General features: G+C 42.8%; 1 protein-coding gene across 1 annotated transcript in view; it reads right to left on the bottom strand.

Moving 5' to 3' along the window:
- Nucleotides 1-555: 555 nt before the first annotated feature.
- The window catches only part of LOC311125133 (NACHT, LRR and PYD domains-containing protein 3-like), a 29,193-nt gene continuing 12,459 nt past the window's right edge, over nucleotides 556-17,289 (bottom strand). Inside the window, exons 8-14 of the mRNA XM_084199196.1 lie at nucleotides 16,364-16,367; nucleotides 15,404-15,420; nucleotides 14,774-14,942; nucleotides 11,061-11,071; nucleotides 1,909-2,082; nucleotides 1,674-1,720; nucleotides 556-1,227 (exon numbers count right to left, since the gene is read on the bottom strand). Coding sequence (XP_084055322.1) covers nucleotides 671-1,227; nucleotides 1,674-1,720; nucleotides 1,909-2,082; nucleotides 11,061-11,071; nucleotides 14,774-14,942; nucleotides 15,404-15,420; nucleotides 16,364-16,367 — 979 coding nt within the window. The 3' untranslated portion in view covers nucleotides 556-670. The remainder of the gene's footprint in view (nucleotides 1,228-1,673; nucleotides 1,721-1,908; nucleotides 2,083-11,060; nucleotides 11,072-14,773; nucleotides 14,943-15,403; nucleotides 15,421-16,363; nucleotides 16,368-17,289) is intronic.

Below are 17,289 nucleotides of genomic sequence, written 5' to 3'. Positions count from 1 at the left end.
CCAGTGTGTGTGTGTGAGTGTGTGTCCAGTGTGTGTGAGTCTGTGTCCAGTGTGTGTGTGTGTGTGTCCAGTGTGTGTGTGTCTGTGTGTGTGTGTGTGTGTGTGTGTGTGTGTTTGTGTGTTTCCAGTGTGTGTTGAGTGTGTGTCCTGTGTGTGTGTGTGTGTCCAGTGTGTGTGTGTGTGTCCAGTTTGTGTTTGTGTGTGTCAAGTGTGTGTGTGTGTGTCCAGTGTGTGTGTGTGTGTGTCCAGTGTGTGTATGTTTCCAGTGTGTCCAGTGTGTGTGTGTGAGTGTGTGTCCAGTGTGTGTGTGTGTGAGTGTGTGTCCAGTGTGTGTGTCCAGTGTGTGTGTGTGTCCAGTGTGTGTGTGTGTGTGTGTGTGTGTCCAGTGTGTGTGTGTGTGTGTGTGTCCAGTGTGTGTCCAGTGTGTGTAGGTGTGTGTCCAGTGTGTGTAGGTGTCCAGTGTGTGTGTGTGTGTCCAGTGTGTGTCCAGTGTGTATGTGTGTGGTGCATCTGAACCGTTCTCACAGGGCGCAGGATCACGGAAAGAGACAGACACAGAGTTACCATGGTTATTAGTTACAGGAATAAACTGGCCCAAACTGGTGTGTTACTCCATGTATTTAAATGTCATATTCTGATCAAACATAAAACACATGATTAGAGGTAAACATCATGTTGTGTTTGACACAGGGACCACCTGACACAGGGACACTGAGGTGTCATCATACCAAAACCTAAACCCTGGATAGAGGGGCTCAGTGAATGTGGAGTGGAATGTGTTCAGGTGGGTCAGTGTGTCAGAGGAGACTCTGTAGAAGGACAGAGTGCCGGCTGGCCAGTCCAGATACACTCCTACTCTGTGGGAGCTGGAGGAGGAGACATCTATGGTAGTGGACTTATTATTGTGCCTGGCTCCGTAACTGTAGTCAGAGCAGATCAGACTCCAGGACTTGTCATTGTATCCAAGCCCACAGTCATCACCCCCTCCTCTCCTGCTGATTCCTTTATATGCCACTCCTATATCAGCCCATCCCCCACTCCACTCTACCTCCCAGTAACAGCGCCCAGTCAGACCCTCTCTACACAGCACCTGTCCACAGCCCTCAAATCTCTCTGGGTGATCAGGATACGGCTGCTCCTCTCTCCTACATGTCACCTTTCTGTTCTCCTCAGACAGAGAGAGGTGTCTGTTTGCTGTGTTTGGGTCCAGTGTGAGATCACAGGCATCTGATGGAGGAAACCAGACACAATATTAAAAATCATCATCATTCACATTAGAATGTTAACTCACTTTTCACTAATTCATTTAATGTAGATGTTTCTAGGTATCAAAAGGAGAAGTTAAGGTATCTTGAGACTTGCTGAATGATCATATGTTATACTGTATGGTAATGTAAAACACACTTATTCCCATTAATTACACACACACTCACACCTGTATGCATGAACACACACACTCACATTTCTTATGTAACAGGAACACGCCACATACACAGACACACACATTGTCAAAGCAACTCTTTGTAAACTTTGGTGTCCCTGATTTGTGCTTCTGTAGAACTACAGCTGATATTTAATATGACCAAGTAAGTAATGATGGTGGTCTTTGACTTTGACTTCACTTGAATTAAGACTTATTCTTAGTCATATTCTTCACAGCAGTCAACACTCACATTTTCTAAGTCCAGGTTTCATTGTGTACTCTCCACCATGTTCCACACTGTAGCAGTAAGCAGAAGAACAGACAGTCATTGAGTCATACACGTGAACTCACACACACACACACACACACACAAACACACACACACACATATAACTTTGTCCAAGGGGTGATAAGAATGTTTGTCTTAACTAGCCTGATAACTCCAACATGTCTGATATGAACATTGACATAAACCCTCTACATACTTGAGTTTCTCCAGTCTGCAGTGTGGATCCTCCAGTCCAGCAGAGAGCAGTCTGACTCCTGAGTCTCCTGGGTGATTGTAGCTCAGGTCCAGCTCTCTCAGGTGTGAGGGGTTTGACTTCAGAGCTGAGACCAGAGAAGCACAGCCTTCCTCTTTGACTAGACACCATGACAGCCTGCAAAGAGTAAAATCATATTAAAATCACACTGCTATTCTTTGGTGGTGAAAATAGTGGCAATACTTTTTTTTACACATTTTCAGTTATATCAGTGTCCTGAAACCTGGCATATCTATTCATAAATGTATGTATCATTATTAAAAATGACAAATTATCAAAGTACTGCTTGTAGAGAGAAAAATATATAGTACAAATATTTGAGTAGACTGACCAGAGCAGTTTAAAAAGCAGTATCAGTCAAAAGACAGACAGTGAGGTATCAGATTTAGATTGTATTGAGTATACAGTCCACACCATCTCTATTTTGACAGTGAAGATAACATTTTAAATGTGGCTCTATACTCCAGCATTTTGGATTTGAGATCATATGAGGTGACAGAATATAATGTCACCTTTTATTTTAGGGTATTTTCATACATATCTGTTTCACTGTTTAAAACAATTAAAGCACTTCATGTATGTAGTCCCCCCATTTGATGGAAGTATTCTGACCAATTCACTTATTATGCATTAAAATAGTCAATGTTTAGTATTTGGTCCCATGTTGCTCATAATGACTACATCAACCTTGTTTTGGTTGTGTTTTGGGTTATGTTTTGCCCAATAGTAACTGAATGGTGGATGACGACTGGATTCATCTTCTGTCTAAGTGAGCATATAACATGTTTCTATGTTTAATGATGCAACGATTCATAAAAAATCATGAATGAATCATGAATAATAATGAGTGAGAAAGTTAGAGGCTACAACAAAACATGCTAACCTCTCACCATTACCAATAACAGAGGGGGTATGATCCTTGTGCCTCTGTAACGTTCTCATTCATCATCATTCACGATTCATTCATGATTATTCATAATCATGGTAGCATCCAAATGAATGTAGAAGTGTTCAGAAACATCTTCTATTCTTACTGACAATACAAGTAAAGCGACTCCAAAATGAAGCAGGAGATTATTCACCATTCAGTTACTATTGGGAAAATCTAAAACACAACCAAAACAAACTGCAAATGCAAACAACAAGTTTGTAGATTCACAAGCTTGATGTAATCACTACAGGCAAGGAATATGGGACCAAATACTACACTTTTGACTACTTTAATACACTATAAGTTAATTTGTCCTAATAAGTATGAGCTCTTCAAATGGGAGAACTAGATATATGAAGTGCTTTCATTTCTAAACGGTAAAACAGATATGTATGAAAATACCCTCAAATAATAGGTGACATTATGTACTGTAGCCTAATATGAAACAATCTCCAATCAAAAATGCTGGAGCATAGAGCCAAATGTAAAACTGTAAGCTTCACTGTCCAAACACATATGGTGTGGACTATGTGTACCTGGTAAACACATGTGGATCTGGTGAACAGTTATCACTTGTTGACCAACTACAGGAATACTGACCTCAGAGTCTCCAGTTTACAGTGGGGATTCCCCAGTCCAGCAGAGAGCAGCTTCACTCCTGAATCCTTCAGGTCATTGTTACTCAGATCCAGCTCTCTCAGGTGTGAGGGGTTTGACTTCAGAGCTGAGGCCAGAGAAGCACAGCCTTCCTCTGTGACTAGACAGCCTGACAGCCTGCAAAAAGTAAGATCATTTCAAAACCACACTGCTATTCTTTGGTGGTGAAAATAGTGGCAGTATATTTTTTCCACATTTTCAGATATATCAGTGTGCTGAAACATGCCATATATATTCATAAATGGATTTATCATGATTACAAATGACAAATTATCAAAGTATTGCTTGTAGATAGAAAAATGTATAGTACAAATATTTGAGTAGACTGACCAGAGCAGTCTAAAAAGCAGTATCAGTCAAAAGACAGACAGTGAGGTATCAGATTTAGATTGTATTGAGTATACAGTCCACACCATAACTATTTTGACAGTGAAGGCAACATTTTAAATGTTGCTCTATAATCCAGCATTTTCAACTTGAGATCAAATGTTTAATATGAGGTGAAATTGATGCATTTGCAGTTTGTTTTGATTGTGTTTTGGGTTATGTTTTGCACAATACTAACTGAACGGTGGATGATGACTGGAGTCATTTTCTTTCTAAGTGAGTAGATAACATGTTTCTAAACACTACTAAATTAATCCTGATGGTGCCATGATTGAGAAAGATCATGAATGAATCATGAATAATAATGAGTGAGAAAGTTACAGAGGCTACAATATAAGATGCTAACCTCTCACCATTACCCTCAAATAAAAGGTCACATTCTGAACTGTCGCCTCATATGAAACAATCTCAAATCCAAAATGCTGGAGCACAGCGCCAAATTTAAAACTGTAAGCTTCACTGTCCAAACACATGGTGTGGACTATGTGTGCCTGGTAAACACATGTGGATCTGGTGAACAGTTATCACTTGTTGACCAACTACAGGAATACTGACCTCAGAGTCTCCAGTTTACAGTGGGGATTCCCCAATCCAGCAGAGAGCAGCTTCACTCCTGAATCCTTCAGGTCATTGTTACTCAGATCCAGCTCTCTCAGGTGTGAGGGGTTTGACTTCAGAGCTGAGACCAGAGAAGCACAGCCTTCCTCTGTGACTAGACAGCCTGACAGCCTGCAAAGAGTAAAATAATTTCAAATTACACTGGCAGTATATTTTTTCCACATTTTCAGATATATCAGTGTGCTGAAACCTGCCATATACAGTGGGGGAAAAAAGTATTTAGTCAGCCACCAATTGTGCAAGTTCTCCCACTTAAAAAGATGAGAGAGGCCTGTAATTTTCATCATAGGTACACGTCAACTATGACAGACAAAATGAGACCATCTGACCATATGACATTCTCCCAATCCTCTTCTGGATCATCCAAATGCACTCTAGCAAACATCAGACGGGCCTGGACATGTACTGGCTTAAGCAGGGGGACACGTCTGGCACTGCAGGATTTGAGTCCCTGGCGGCGTAGTGTGTAGTACTTTGGTTCCAGCTCTCTGCAGGTCATTCACTAGGTCCCCCCATGTGGTTCTGGGATTTTTGCTCACCGTTCCTGTGATCATTTTGACCCCACGGGGTGAGATCTTGCGTGGAGCCCCAGATCGAGGGAGATTATCAGTGGTCTTGTATGTCTTCCATTTCCTAATAATTGCTCCCACAGTTGATTTCTTCAAACCAAGCTGCTTACCTATTGCAGATTCAGTCTTCTCAGCCTGGTGCAGGTCTACAATTTTGTTTCTGGTGTCCTTTGACAGCTCTTTGGTCTTGGCCATAGTGGAGTTTGGAGTGTGACTGTTTGAGGTTGTGGACAAGTGTCTTTTATACTGATAACAAGTTCAAACAGGTGCCATTAATACAGGTAATGAGTGGAGGACAGAGAAGCCTCTTAAAGAAGAAGTTACAGGTCTGTGAGAGCCAGAAATCTTGCTTGTTTGTAGGTGACCAAATACTTATTTTCCACCATAATTTGCTAATAAATTCATTAAAAATCCTACAATGTGATTTTCTGGATTTTTTTTTCTCATTTTGTCTGTCATAGTTGACGTGTACCTATGATGAAAATTACAGGCCTCTCTCATCTTTTTAAGTGGGAGAACTTGCACAATTGGTGGCTGACTAAATACTTTTTTCCCCCACTGTATATTCATAAATGGACTTATCATTATTAAAAAGGACAAATTATAAAAGTATTGCTTGTAGAGAGAAAAATGTAAAGCACAAATATTTGAGTAGACTGACCAGACCAGTTTAACCTCTTAAGTATCGGACCCTTTTTTTCCAATTTTCGCCTAAAATGACATACCCAAATCTAACTGCCTGTAGCTCAGGACCTGAAGCAAGGATATGCATATTCTTGATACCATTTGAAAGGAAACACTTTGAAGTTTGTGGAAATGTGAAATTAATGTAGGACAATATAACACATTAGACATGCGTTGTCTAATATTTTGTTTTGTTCCATCATCTTTGAAATGCAAGAGAAAGGCCACAACATAATATTGCAGTTTAGGCGCAATTTAGATTCTGGCCACTAGATGGAAGCAGTGTGTAACATTTCAGATTTATCCAGTGAAGCATTGCAATACTGGACTACATTTACCTTACATTTTAGTCATTTAGCAGACGCTCTTATCCAGAGCGACTTACAGTTAGTGAGTGCATACATTATTTTATTTTTTTCATACTGGCCCCACGTGGGAATTGAACCCACAACCCTGGCATTGCAAACGCCATGCTCTACCAACTGAGCTACATCCCTGCCAGCCATTCCCTCCCCTACATGGGTCTCCCGGTTGCAGCCGGCTACGACAGAACCTGGATTCAAACCAGGATCTCTAGTGGCACAGCTAGCACTGCGATGCAGTGCCTTAGACCACTGCGCCACTCGGGAGGCAGACTATTTTGTATCAAGTCTGCCCAAATGTGCCGAATTGGTCAATTGATACATTTTCAAGTACATAACTATAGAGAACATACAAAAATGATAAGGTAATACAAAATGTAAGTTTACACACTCCCAGGAATGTCATACATGATGGATCATTAGCTTATACACTAACTTTCACACATCTGGCGCTGACGAAGATGGCGGCCTCGCGACTAGCTCTTAGGAGACTTTGCAGTATTTTGTTTTTTTATGTATTATTTTTTACATTATTAGCTCAGAAAGTGTTTTGTATCATTACATACAGCCGGGGAAAACTATTGGATATCAGAGTGGCGGTAACTCACCAGCATTACAACCAGGAATACGACTTTCCCTAACGGAAACCTTAACGGAAACATGGCTCTCTTGGGATATTCTGTCGAAATCGGTGCAGCCAGAGGAGTTCTCAATTCATCGCGCATACAGGAATAAATATCTCTCCGGGAAGCAGAAGGGCGGAGGTGTGTTTTTCATGAATAATGACTCATGGTGTAATTGTAGTAAAATACAGGAACTTGAGTCCTTTTGTTCACCTGACCTAGAATATCTCACAATCAAATGCCGACCGTATTATCTCCCAAGATAATTTTATTCGGTGAAAGTCACAGCCGTGTATATCCCCCCTCAAGCCGATACCACGACGGCCCTCAAAGAACTTCACTGGACTTTATGCAAACTGGAAACCACATATCCGGAGGCTGCATTTATTGTAGCCGGGGATTTTAACAAAGCAAATTTGAGGACTAGGCTGCCAAAGTTCTATCAAAATATTGACTGTTGTACTCGCGCTGCCAAAATCCTTGACCATTGCTATTCGAACTTCCGGGATGGTTATAAGGCCCTCCCCCGCCCTCCATTCGGCAAATCTGACCACCACTTTGCTCCTCCCGTCCTATAGGCAGAAACTCAAACAGGAAATACCCGTGCTAAGGACTATTCAACGCTCGTCTGACCAATCGGAATCCACGCTTCAAGATTGTTTTGATCACGCGGACTGGGATATGTTCCGGGTAGCTTCCGAAAATAATTTTTGACGAATACACTGAACCGGTGACTGAGTTTATCAGGAAGTGTATAGGTGATGTTGTGCCCACTGTGACTATCAAAACCTACCCTAACCAGAAACCGTGGATAGATGGCAGCATTCGCGCCAATCTGAAAGCGCGAACCACCACATTCAACCATGGCAAGGTGACTGGGAATATGGCAGAATACAAACAGTGTAGCTACTCACTCCGCAATTAAACTGGCAAAACATCAGTATAGAAACAAAGTGGAGTCGCAATTCAACGGCTCAGACACGAGATGTATGTGGCAGGGTCTACAAACAATCACGGACTACAAAAGGAAAACCAGCCACATCGCCGACACCGACGTCTCGGTCCAGACAAGCTAAACACCTTCTTCGCCCGCTTTGAGGATAACACAGTGCCACTGACGAGGCCCACTACCAAGGACTGTGGCCTCTCCTTCTCCGTGGCCGACGTGATTAAGACATTTAAGCATGTTAACCCCCGCAAGGCTGCCGGCCCAGAAGTCATCCCTAGCCGTGTCCTCAGAGCATGCGCAGACCAGCTGGCTGGTGTGTTTATGGACATATTCAATCTCTCCCTTTCCCAGTCTGCTGTTCCCACATGCTTCAAGATGGCCACCATTGTTCCTGTACCCAAGAAAGCAAAGGTAACTGAACTAAATGACTATCGCCCTGTAGCACTCACCTCTGTCATCATGAAGTGCTTTGAGAGACTAGTCAAGGATCATATCACCTTACCTGTCACCCTAGACCCACTTCAATTTGCTTACCGCCCCAATAGATCCACAGACGATGCAATCGCCATCACACTGCACACTGCCCTATCCCATCTGGACAAGAGGAATACCTATGTAAGAATGCTGTTCATTGACTATAGCTCAGCATTCAACACCATAGTACCCTCCAAGCTCATCATCAAGCTTGAGGCCCTGGGTCTGAACCCTGCCCTGTGCAACTGGGTCCTGGACTTCCTGACGGGCTGCCCCCAGTTGGTGAAGGTAGGAAACAACATCTCCACTTCGCTGATCCTCAACACTGGGGCCCCACAAGGGTGCGTGCTCAGCTCCCTCCTGTACTCCCTGTTCACCCATGACTGCGTGGCCAAGCACCCCTCCAACTCAATCATCAAGTTTGCAGACGACACAACAGTAGTAGGCTTGATTACCAACAATGACGAGACCGCCTACAGGGAGGAGGTGAGGGCTCTGGGAGTGTGGTGCCAGGAAAATAACCTCTCACTCAATGTCAACAAAACAAAGGAGATGATCGTGGACTTTAGGAAACAGCAGAGGGTGCACCCCCCTATCCACATCGACGGGACCGCAGTGGAGAAGGTGGAAAGCTTCAAGTTCCTTTGCGTACACATCACCGACAAACTGAAATGGTCCACCCACGCAGACAGTGTGGTGAAGAAGGCGCAACAGAGCCTCTTCAACCTCAGGAGTCTGAAGAAATTTGGCTTGGCACCTAAAACCCTCACAAGCTTTTACAGATGCACAATTAAGAGCATCCTGTCGGGCTGTATCATCACCTGGTACGGCAACTGCACCGCCCACAACCGCAGGGCTCTCCAGAGGGTGGTGTGGTCTGCCGAACGCATTATCGGGGGCAAACCACCCGCCCTCCATGACACATACAGCACCCAATGTCACAGGAAGGCCAAGAAGATCATCAAGGACATCAACCACCCAAACCACTGCCTGTTCACCCCGCTATCATCCAGAAGGCAAAGTCAGTACAGGTGCATCAAAGCTGGGACCAAGAGAATGAAAAACAGCTTCTATCTCAAGGACATCAGACTGTTAAATAGCCATCACTAGCACAGAGAGGCTGCTGCCCACATACAGACACATTAGAGGCTGCTGCTGCCTATTGAAATTACTGGCCACTTTAAGAAATGGAACACTATTCACTTTAATAATGTTTACAGTCACTTTAATAATGTTTACATATCTTGCACTACTCATCTCATATGTATATACTGCATCTTATTCTATAATATTCTACTGTATTTTAGTCCATGCCGCTCTGTCATTGCTTGTCCCTATATGTATATTTTCTTAAATTCCATTCCTTACTAGTTTTGTGTGTATTAGGTATATGTTGTGAAATTGTTAGATATTACTGCACTGTCGGAGCTAGAAGCACAAGCATTTCAACACACCCGCTATAACATCTGCTAAACACGTGTATGTGACAAATACAATTTGATTTGATTTGATCTAGATGGCCGGTCGGGGTGGGTGTGGAGCCAGAGACAGCAGGGGTTCAAACTGTAGAACCCAGTTCCTACATTTGAATATAAAATGGATTTTCTCAAACAAGACTATGCTACATTTTATCTCTGGGACACTTAGGATGACAAATCAGAGCAAGATTACTGAATGTAAGTACATTATTTACCTTCAGAAGTGAATGTATCAAACCACTTTCCATGATAAATTATTTTGTTGTTGTTCACTCTCCTCAAACAATAGCATGGTATTTTCTCACTGTAATAGCTACTGTAAATTGGACAGTGCAGTTAGATTAACAGGAATTTAAGCTTTCTGCCCATATAAGACATGTCTATGTCCTGGAAAGTTTGCTGTTACTTACAACAGTCATGATAATCACTTTAGTGCACGTTATCTCAACCGTCCCGTATACGGGACACTGATCCCGTAGAGGTTAAAAAGCAGTATCAGTCAAAAAACAGACAGTGAGGTATTTGATTTAGATTGTATTGAGTCTACAGTTCACAATATATATTTTGACAGTGAAGCCAACATGTTAAATTTGGCTCTATACTCCAGCATTTTAGATTTGAGATCAAATGTTTCATATGAGTTGACATTGATGCATTTGCAGTTTGTTTGGTTGTGTTTTGGGTTATGTTTTGCCCGATAGTAACTGAATGGTGGATGATGACTGGAGTAATTTTCCTTCTAAATGAGTAGATATCATGTTTCTAAACACTACTGAATATATCCTGATGATGCCATGATTAAGAAAATCATGAATGAATGATCAATAATAATGAGTGAGAAAGTTACAGAGGCTACAACAAAACATGTTACCATTACCAATAACAGGAGAGGTTGGCATTTTAGGGGTATGATCTTTATTTCTTTTTAACTTTTTCAATCATCATTATTCACAATTCACAATTTATTTATAAATGGTGAAACAGATATGTATGAATACCCTCAAATAAAAGGTGAGATTATATACTGTCACCTAATATGAAACATTCTATATTAAATCCAAAATGCTGGAGCATAGTGCCAAATTTAAAACTGTAAGCTTCACTGTCCAAACACACATGGTGTGGACTATGTGTGCCTGGTAAACACATGTGGATCTGGTGAACAGTTCTCACTTGTTGACCAACTACAGGAATACTGACCTCAGAGTCTCCAGTTTACAGTGGGGATCCCCCATTCCAGCAGGGAGAAGCTTCACTCCTAAATCCTTCAGGTCATTGTTACTCAGATCCAGCTCTCTCAGGTGTGAGGGGTTTGAACTGAGAGCTGAGGCTAACACTTCACAGGATGTGTCTGTGAGTTTACAGCCAGTAAGTCTGCCAACACAGAAGAAATACAATGACAGACAGGTTGTATTAAAATGTTACGCTTAGCTTTCCCTGTTTACACTGTTCCCGTGCACAAATAATGTGTGGGGTTGGACCTCAGAGCTGAGACCAGAGAAGCACAGTCTTCCTCTGTGACTAGACAGCCTGACAGCCTACAAAGAGTAAAATCATTTCAAATTACACTGTTATTCGTTGGTGGTGAAAATACAGTTCCAGTATATTTTTTCCAAATTTTCAGATACAGTTGAAGTCGGAAGTTTACATATACTTAGGTTGGAGTCATTAAAACTTGTTTTTCAACCACTCCACACATTTCTTGTTAACAAACTATAGTTTTGGCAAGTCGGTTAGGACATCAACTTTGTGCATGACACAAGTAATTTTTCCAACAATTGTTTACAGACAGATTATTTCACTTATAATTCACTGTATCACAATTCCAGTGGGTCAGAAGTTTACATACACTAAGTTGACTGTGCCTTTAAACAGCTTGGAAAATTCCAGAAAATGATGTCATGGCTTTAGAAGATTCTGATAGGCTAATTTACATTTTTGAGTCAATTGGAGGTGTACCTGTGGATGTATGTCACGCCCTGGCTCTGGGGACGCTTGTATGTTGAGCCAGGGTGTGAGTGTTGGGTCCTCCAAATGGACAATGACCCCAAGCATACTTCCAAAGTTGTGGCAAAATGGCTTAAGGACAACAAAGTCAAGGTATTGGAGTGGCCATAACAAAGCCCTGACCTCAATCATACAGAAAATGTGTGGGCAGAACTGAAAAAGCGTGTGCGAGCAAGGAGGCCTACAAACCTGACTCAGTTACATCCAAAATGCTTGAGCATAGCGCCAAATTTAAAACTGTAAGCTTCACTGTCCAAACACATATGGTTTGGACTATGTGTGCCTGGTAAACACATGTGGATCTAGTGAACAGTTCTCACTTGTTGACCAACTACAGGAATACTGACCTCAGAGTCTCCAGTTTACAGCGGGGATTCCCCAGTACAGCAGAGAGCAACTTCACTCCTGAATCCTTCAGGTCATTGTTACTCAGATCCAGCTCTCTCAGGTCCACAGTGTTTGTGGGATCTTGTTCCGTGTAGGTTTGTGTTTTGCACTAAGGACGTCACGTATCGATTTGTTATTTTGTTCGTGTGATTACTCTAATAAATATAAGTATGTTCACTTTCCACGCTGCACCTTGGTCCTCTGTATCCGACGATCGGGACAGAAGATCCCACCAAGACAGGACCAAGCAGCGTGAAGAGGAGAGAGGATGGACTTGGGATCAGTTGAGTAGGAGTCTCGACTGGGCCAAGCCAAGTGAAGAGCAGAGAGGTTGGACTATGGAGCAGTGGATTAAGAGTCTCGACTGGGCCAAGCCAAGTGAAGAGCAGAGAGGTTGGACTTTGGAGCAGTGGGGTGAGAGTCTGGTGAGAACTAGGGAGGCCTGGTCCACGGGGAGGAGAGACATCCAGAAATTTTTTAGGGGGGGGGCTCACGCCGTGGACGACGGGGCAGCAGGAGGCCGCGATAGAGCGGTCCAGCGGGTTGGCAGAGGAGGCCGCCAGGTTACGGGGGCCACTGGTCACAAAGGGGAAGGAAAGTGTAGAGGCACGGCGAGAGGTACTGGGGTGTGTTACCAGTCCGGTCCGGCCCGTTCCTGATCCCCGCGTAGGGCCAGTGGTGTGTGTCCCCAGTACGGTCCGGCCTGTTCCTGTCCCTCGCACCGAACCTATGGTGCGCGTCGCCAGCCCAGTCCGGCCTGTTCCTGCTCCCCGCACCAAGCCTATAGTGCGCGTCGCCAGCCCGGCCCGGCCTGTTCCTGCTCCCCGCACCAAGTCAGTAGTGCGCGTCGCCAGCCCGGCCTGGTCCATTCCTGCTCTCCGCACCAAGTCAGTGGTTGCGCTTCGTCAGCCCGGTCCGGCCCGCTCCTGCTCCCCGCACCAAGCCTATGGTGCGCGTCGCCAGCCCGGCTCGGCCTGTTCCTGTTCCACCGGTGCCTGGTCCGGCACCGGTCAGCTGCTCCACGCCGGAGCTAGAGCAATCTGCTCCACCAGTGTTCAGTCCAGCTCCGGCCAGCAGGGCCAGACCGGACCAGGGGTACTGTGGGGGGTTAGAGAGGGAGTGGGGATCATGCCCGGAGCCGGATCCGCCGCCAAGGCGGAGTGCCCACCCGGTCCCTCCCCTGTGGTGTTCTGTTGGTGCGGTCGGAGTCCGCGCCTTTGGGGGGGGGTCCTGTCACGCCCTGGCTCTGGGGACGCTTGTATGTTGAGCCAGGGTGTGAGTGTTCTTTGTGTTGTTCTAGTTTTGTGTTTCTAGGATGTAGTTCTAGTTATTGTGTTTCTATGTTGGCCAGAGTGGTTCTCAATCAGAGGCAACGAGTGTCAGCTGTTGCTGGTTGTCTCTGATTGGGAACCATATTTAAACAGTCTGTTTTTCCACAGTGTTTGTGGGATCTTGTTCCGTGTAGGTTTGCGTATGTTACCGAGGACTTCACGTATCGTTTTGTTGTTTTTGTTCGTGTGGTGAACTATAAATAAAGTATGTTCGCATTCCACGCTGCGCATTGGTCTACTCCTTTTGACGGTCGTGACAATGTATTTCAAGGCCTATCTTCAAATTCAGTGCCTCTTTGCTTGACATCATGGGAAAATCAAAAGAAATCAGCCAAGACCTCAGAAAAAAAATGGTAGACCTCCATAAGTCTGGTTCATCTTTGGGAGCAATTTCCAAATGCCTGAAGGTACCACGTTCATCTGTACAAACAATAGTACGCAAGTATAAACACCATGGGACCACGCAGCCGTCATACCGCTCAGGGAGGAGACGCGTTCTGTCTCCTCGAGATGAACATACTTTGGTGCAAATCAATCCCAGAACAACCGCAAAGGACCTTGTGAAGATGCTGGAGGAAACAGGTACAAAAGGATCTATATCCACAGTAAAGCGAGTCCTATATCAACATAACCCTGAAAGGCCGCTCAGCAAGGAAGAAGCCACTGCTCAAAAACTGCCATAAAAAAGCCAGACTACGGTTTGCAACTGCACATGGGGACAAAGATCGTACTTTTTGGAGAAATGTCCTCTGGTCTGATGAAACAGAAATATAACTGTTTGGCCATAATGACCATCGTTATGTTTGGAGGAAAAAGGGGGATGCTTGCAAGCCAAAGAACACCATCCCAACCGTGAAGCACAGGGGTGGCAGCATCATGCTGTGGGGGTGCTTTGCTGCAGGAGGGTCTGGTGCACTTCACAAAATAGATGGCATCATGAGGAAGGAAAATTATGTGGATATATTGAAGCAACATCTCAAGACATCAGTCAGGAAGTTAAAGCTTGGTCGCAAATGGGTCCTCCAAATGGACAATGACCCCAAGCATACTTCCAAAGTTGTGGCAAAATGGCTTAAGGACAACAAAGTCAAGGTATTGGAGTGGCCATCACAAAGCCCTGACCTCAATCATACAGAAAATGTGTGGGCAGAACTGAAAAAGCGTGTGCGAGCAAGGAGGCCTACAAACCTGACTCAGTTACATCCAAAATGCTGGAGCATAGCACCAAATTTAAAACTGTAAGCTTCACTGTTCAAACACATATGGTTTGGACTATGTGTGCCTGGCAAACACATGTGGATCTGGTGAACAGTTATCACTTGTTGACCAACTACAGGAATACTGACCTCAGAGTCTCCAGTTTACAGTGGGGATTCCCCAGTCCAGCAGAGAGCAACTTCACTCCTGAATCCTTCAGGTCATTGTTACTCAGATCCAGCTCTCTCAGGTGTGAGGGGTTTGAACTGAGAGCTGAGGCCAACAGTTCACAGGATGTGTCTGTGAGTTCACAGCCAGTGAGTCTGCCAACACAGAAGAAATACAATTACAGACAGGTTGTATTAAAATGTTACGCTTTCCCTGTTTACACTGTTACCGTGCACAAATAAAGTGTGGGGTTTGACCTCAGAGCTGAGACCAGAGAATGTTCTCTGTAGCTCAGCTGGTAGAGCACAGCGCTTGTAATGCCAAGGTAGTGGGTTCAATCCCTGGGACCACCCATACAAAAAAAGAAAAAAAAAGAATGTATGCACGCATGACTGTAAGTCGCTTTGGATAAAAGCATCTGCTAAATGGCAAATTATATTATAAGCACAGCCTTCCTCTGTGACTAGACCATGACAGGCTGCAAAGGGTAAAATCATTTCAAATTACACTGCTATTCTTTGGTGGTGAAAATACAACGGAAATATTTTCAGATATACCAATGACCTGAAACCTGCCATATCTATTCATAAATGAATGTATCATTATTAAAAATGACAAATTATCGAAGTATTGCTTATAGAGAGAAAAATATATAGTACAAATATTTGAGTAGACTGACCAGACCAGTTTAAAAACCAGTATCAGTCAAAAAACAGACAGTGGGGTATCAGATTTAGATTGTATTGAGTATACAGTCCACACCATATCTATTTTGGCTGTGAAGCCAACATTTTAAATGTGGCTCTATAATCCAGCATTTTAGATTTGAGATCAAATGTTTCATATGATGTGACATTGATGCATTTGCAGTATATTTTGGTTGTGTTTTGGGTTATGTTTTGCCCAATAATAACTGAATGGTGGATGATGACTGGAATAATTGTATTTCTAAGTGAGTAGATAACATGTTTCTAAACACAACTAAATTAATAAATATGCCAAGATTAAGAAAATCATGAATGAATGATGAATAATAATGAGTGAGAAAGTTACAGAGGCTACAACAAAACATGTTACCATTACCAATAACAGGAGAGGTTGGCATTTTAGGGGTATGATCTTTATTTATTTTTAACTTTTTCAATCATCATTATTCACAATTCACAATTTATTTATAAATGGTGAAACAGATATGTATGAATACCCTCAAATAAAAGGTGAGATTCTGTACTGTCGCCTAATATGAAACATTCTATATTAAATCCAAAATGCTGGAGCATAGCGCCAAATTTAAAACTGTTAGCTTCACTGTCCAAACACATATGGTGTGGACTATGTGTTCCTGGTAAACACATGTGGATCTGGTGAACAGTTATCACTTGTTGACCAACTACAGGAATACTGACCTCAGAGTCTCCAGTTTACAGTGGGGATTCCCCAGTCCAGCAGAGAGCAGCTTCACTCCTGAATCCTTCAGGTCATTGTTACTCAGGTCCAGCTCTCTCAGGTGTGAGGGGTTTGACTTCAGAGCTGAGACCAGAGAAGCACAGCCTTCCTCTGTGACTCCACAGCCTGACAGCCTGACAGAGAGATCATCATGATTTCACAAACACACTATTAATTTAACACCAGTAGTGTAGAAGGACAATGGCAGATGCATTTGGTTTATTCTCTTAAACAACATATAGATTCATCTTCTGTCTCCTAGAATTGTATGGTCATAATGTTATACTAATGTGAAAATCAATTCATTGATTAAATGTGTCCTGAAACCTTCCATATCTATTCATAAATAGATGTTTCATTATTAGAAATGACAAATTATGAAAGTATTGCCTGCAGAGAGAAACATGTATAGTACAAATATTTGAGTAGACTGACCAGAGCAGTTTAAAAAACAGTATCAGTCAAAAGACAGACAGTGAGGTATCAGATTTAGATTGTATTGAGTATACAGTCCACACCATATCTATTTTGACAGTGAAGCTAACATTTTAAATGTGGCTCTATACTCCAGCATTTTGGTATTGAGATCAAATGTTTCATATGAGGTGACAGTATATAATGTCACCTTTTATTTGAGGGTATTTTAATACATATCTGTTTCACATTTTGAAATGAAAGCACTTTATGTATCTAGTCCCCCTATTTGAAGAAGTCATAAGTATTCTGACCAATTCACTTATAGTGTATTAAAGTAGTTAAAAGTTGAGTATTTCGTCTGATATTCCTTGAACACAATGACTACATCAAGCTTCTGACTCAAACTCGTTGGTTGCATTTGCAGTTTGTTTTGGTTGTGTTTTGGGTTATGTTTTGCCCGATAGTAACTGAATGGTGGATGATGACTGGAGTAATTTTCTGTCTAAGTGAGTAGATAACATGTTTCTAAACACTACTGAATTAATCCTGATGATGACATGATTAAGAAATCATGAATGAATCATGAATCATAATGAATGAGAAAGTTACAGAGGCTACAACAAAACATGCTAACCTCTC

Source organism: Coregonus lavaretus, assembly GCF_964263955.1.
Source record: "Coregonus lavaretus genome assembly, contig: HAP1_SCAFFOLD_254, whole genome shotgun sequence".
NCBI lineage: Eukaryota > Metazoa > Chordata > Actinopteri > Salmoniformes > Salmonidae > Coregonus > Coregonus lavaretus.
This window is presented reverse-complemented; position numbering and strand designations above follow the sequence as displayed.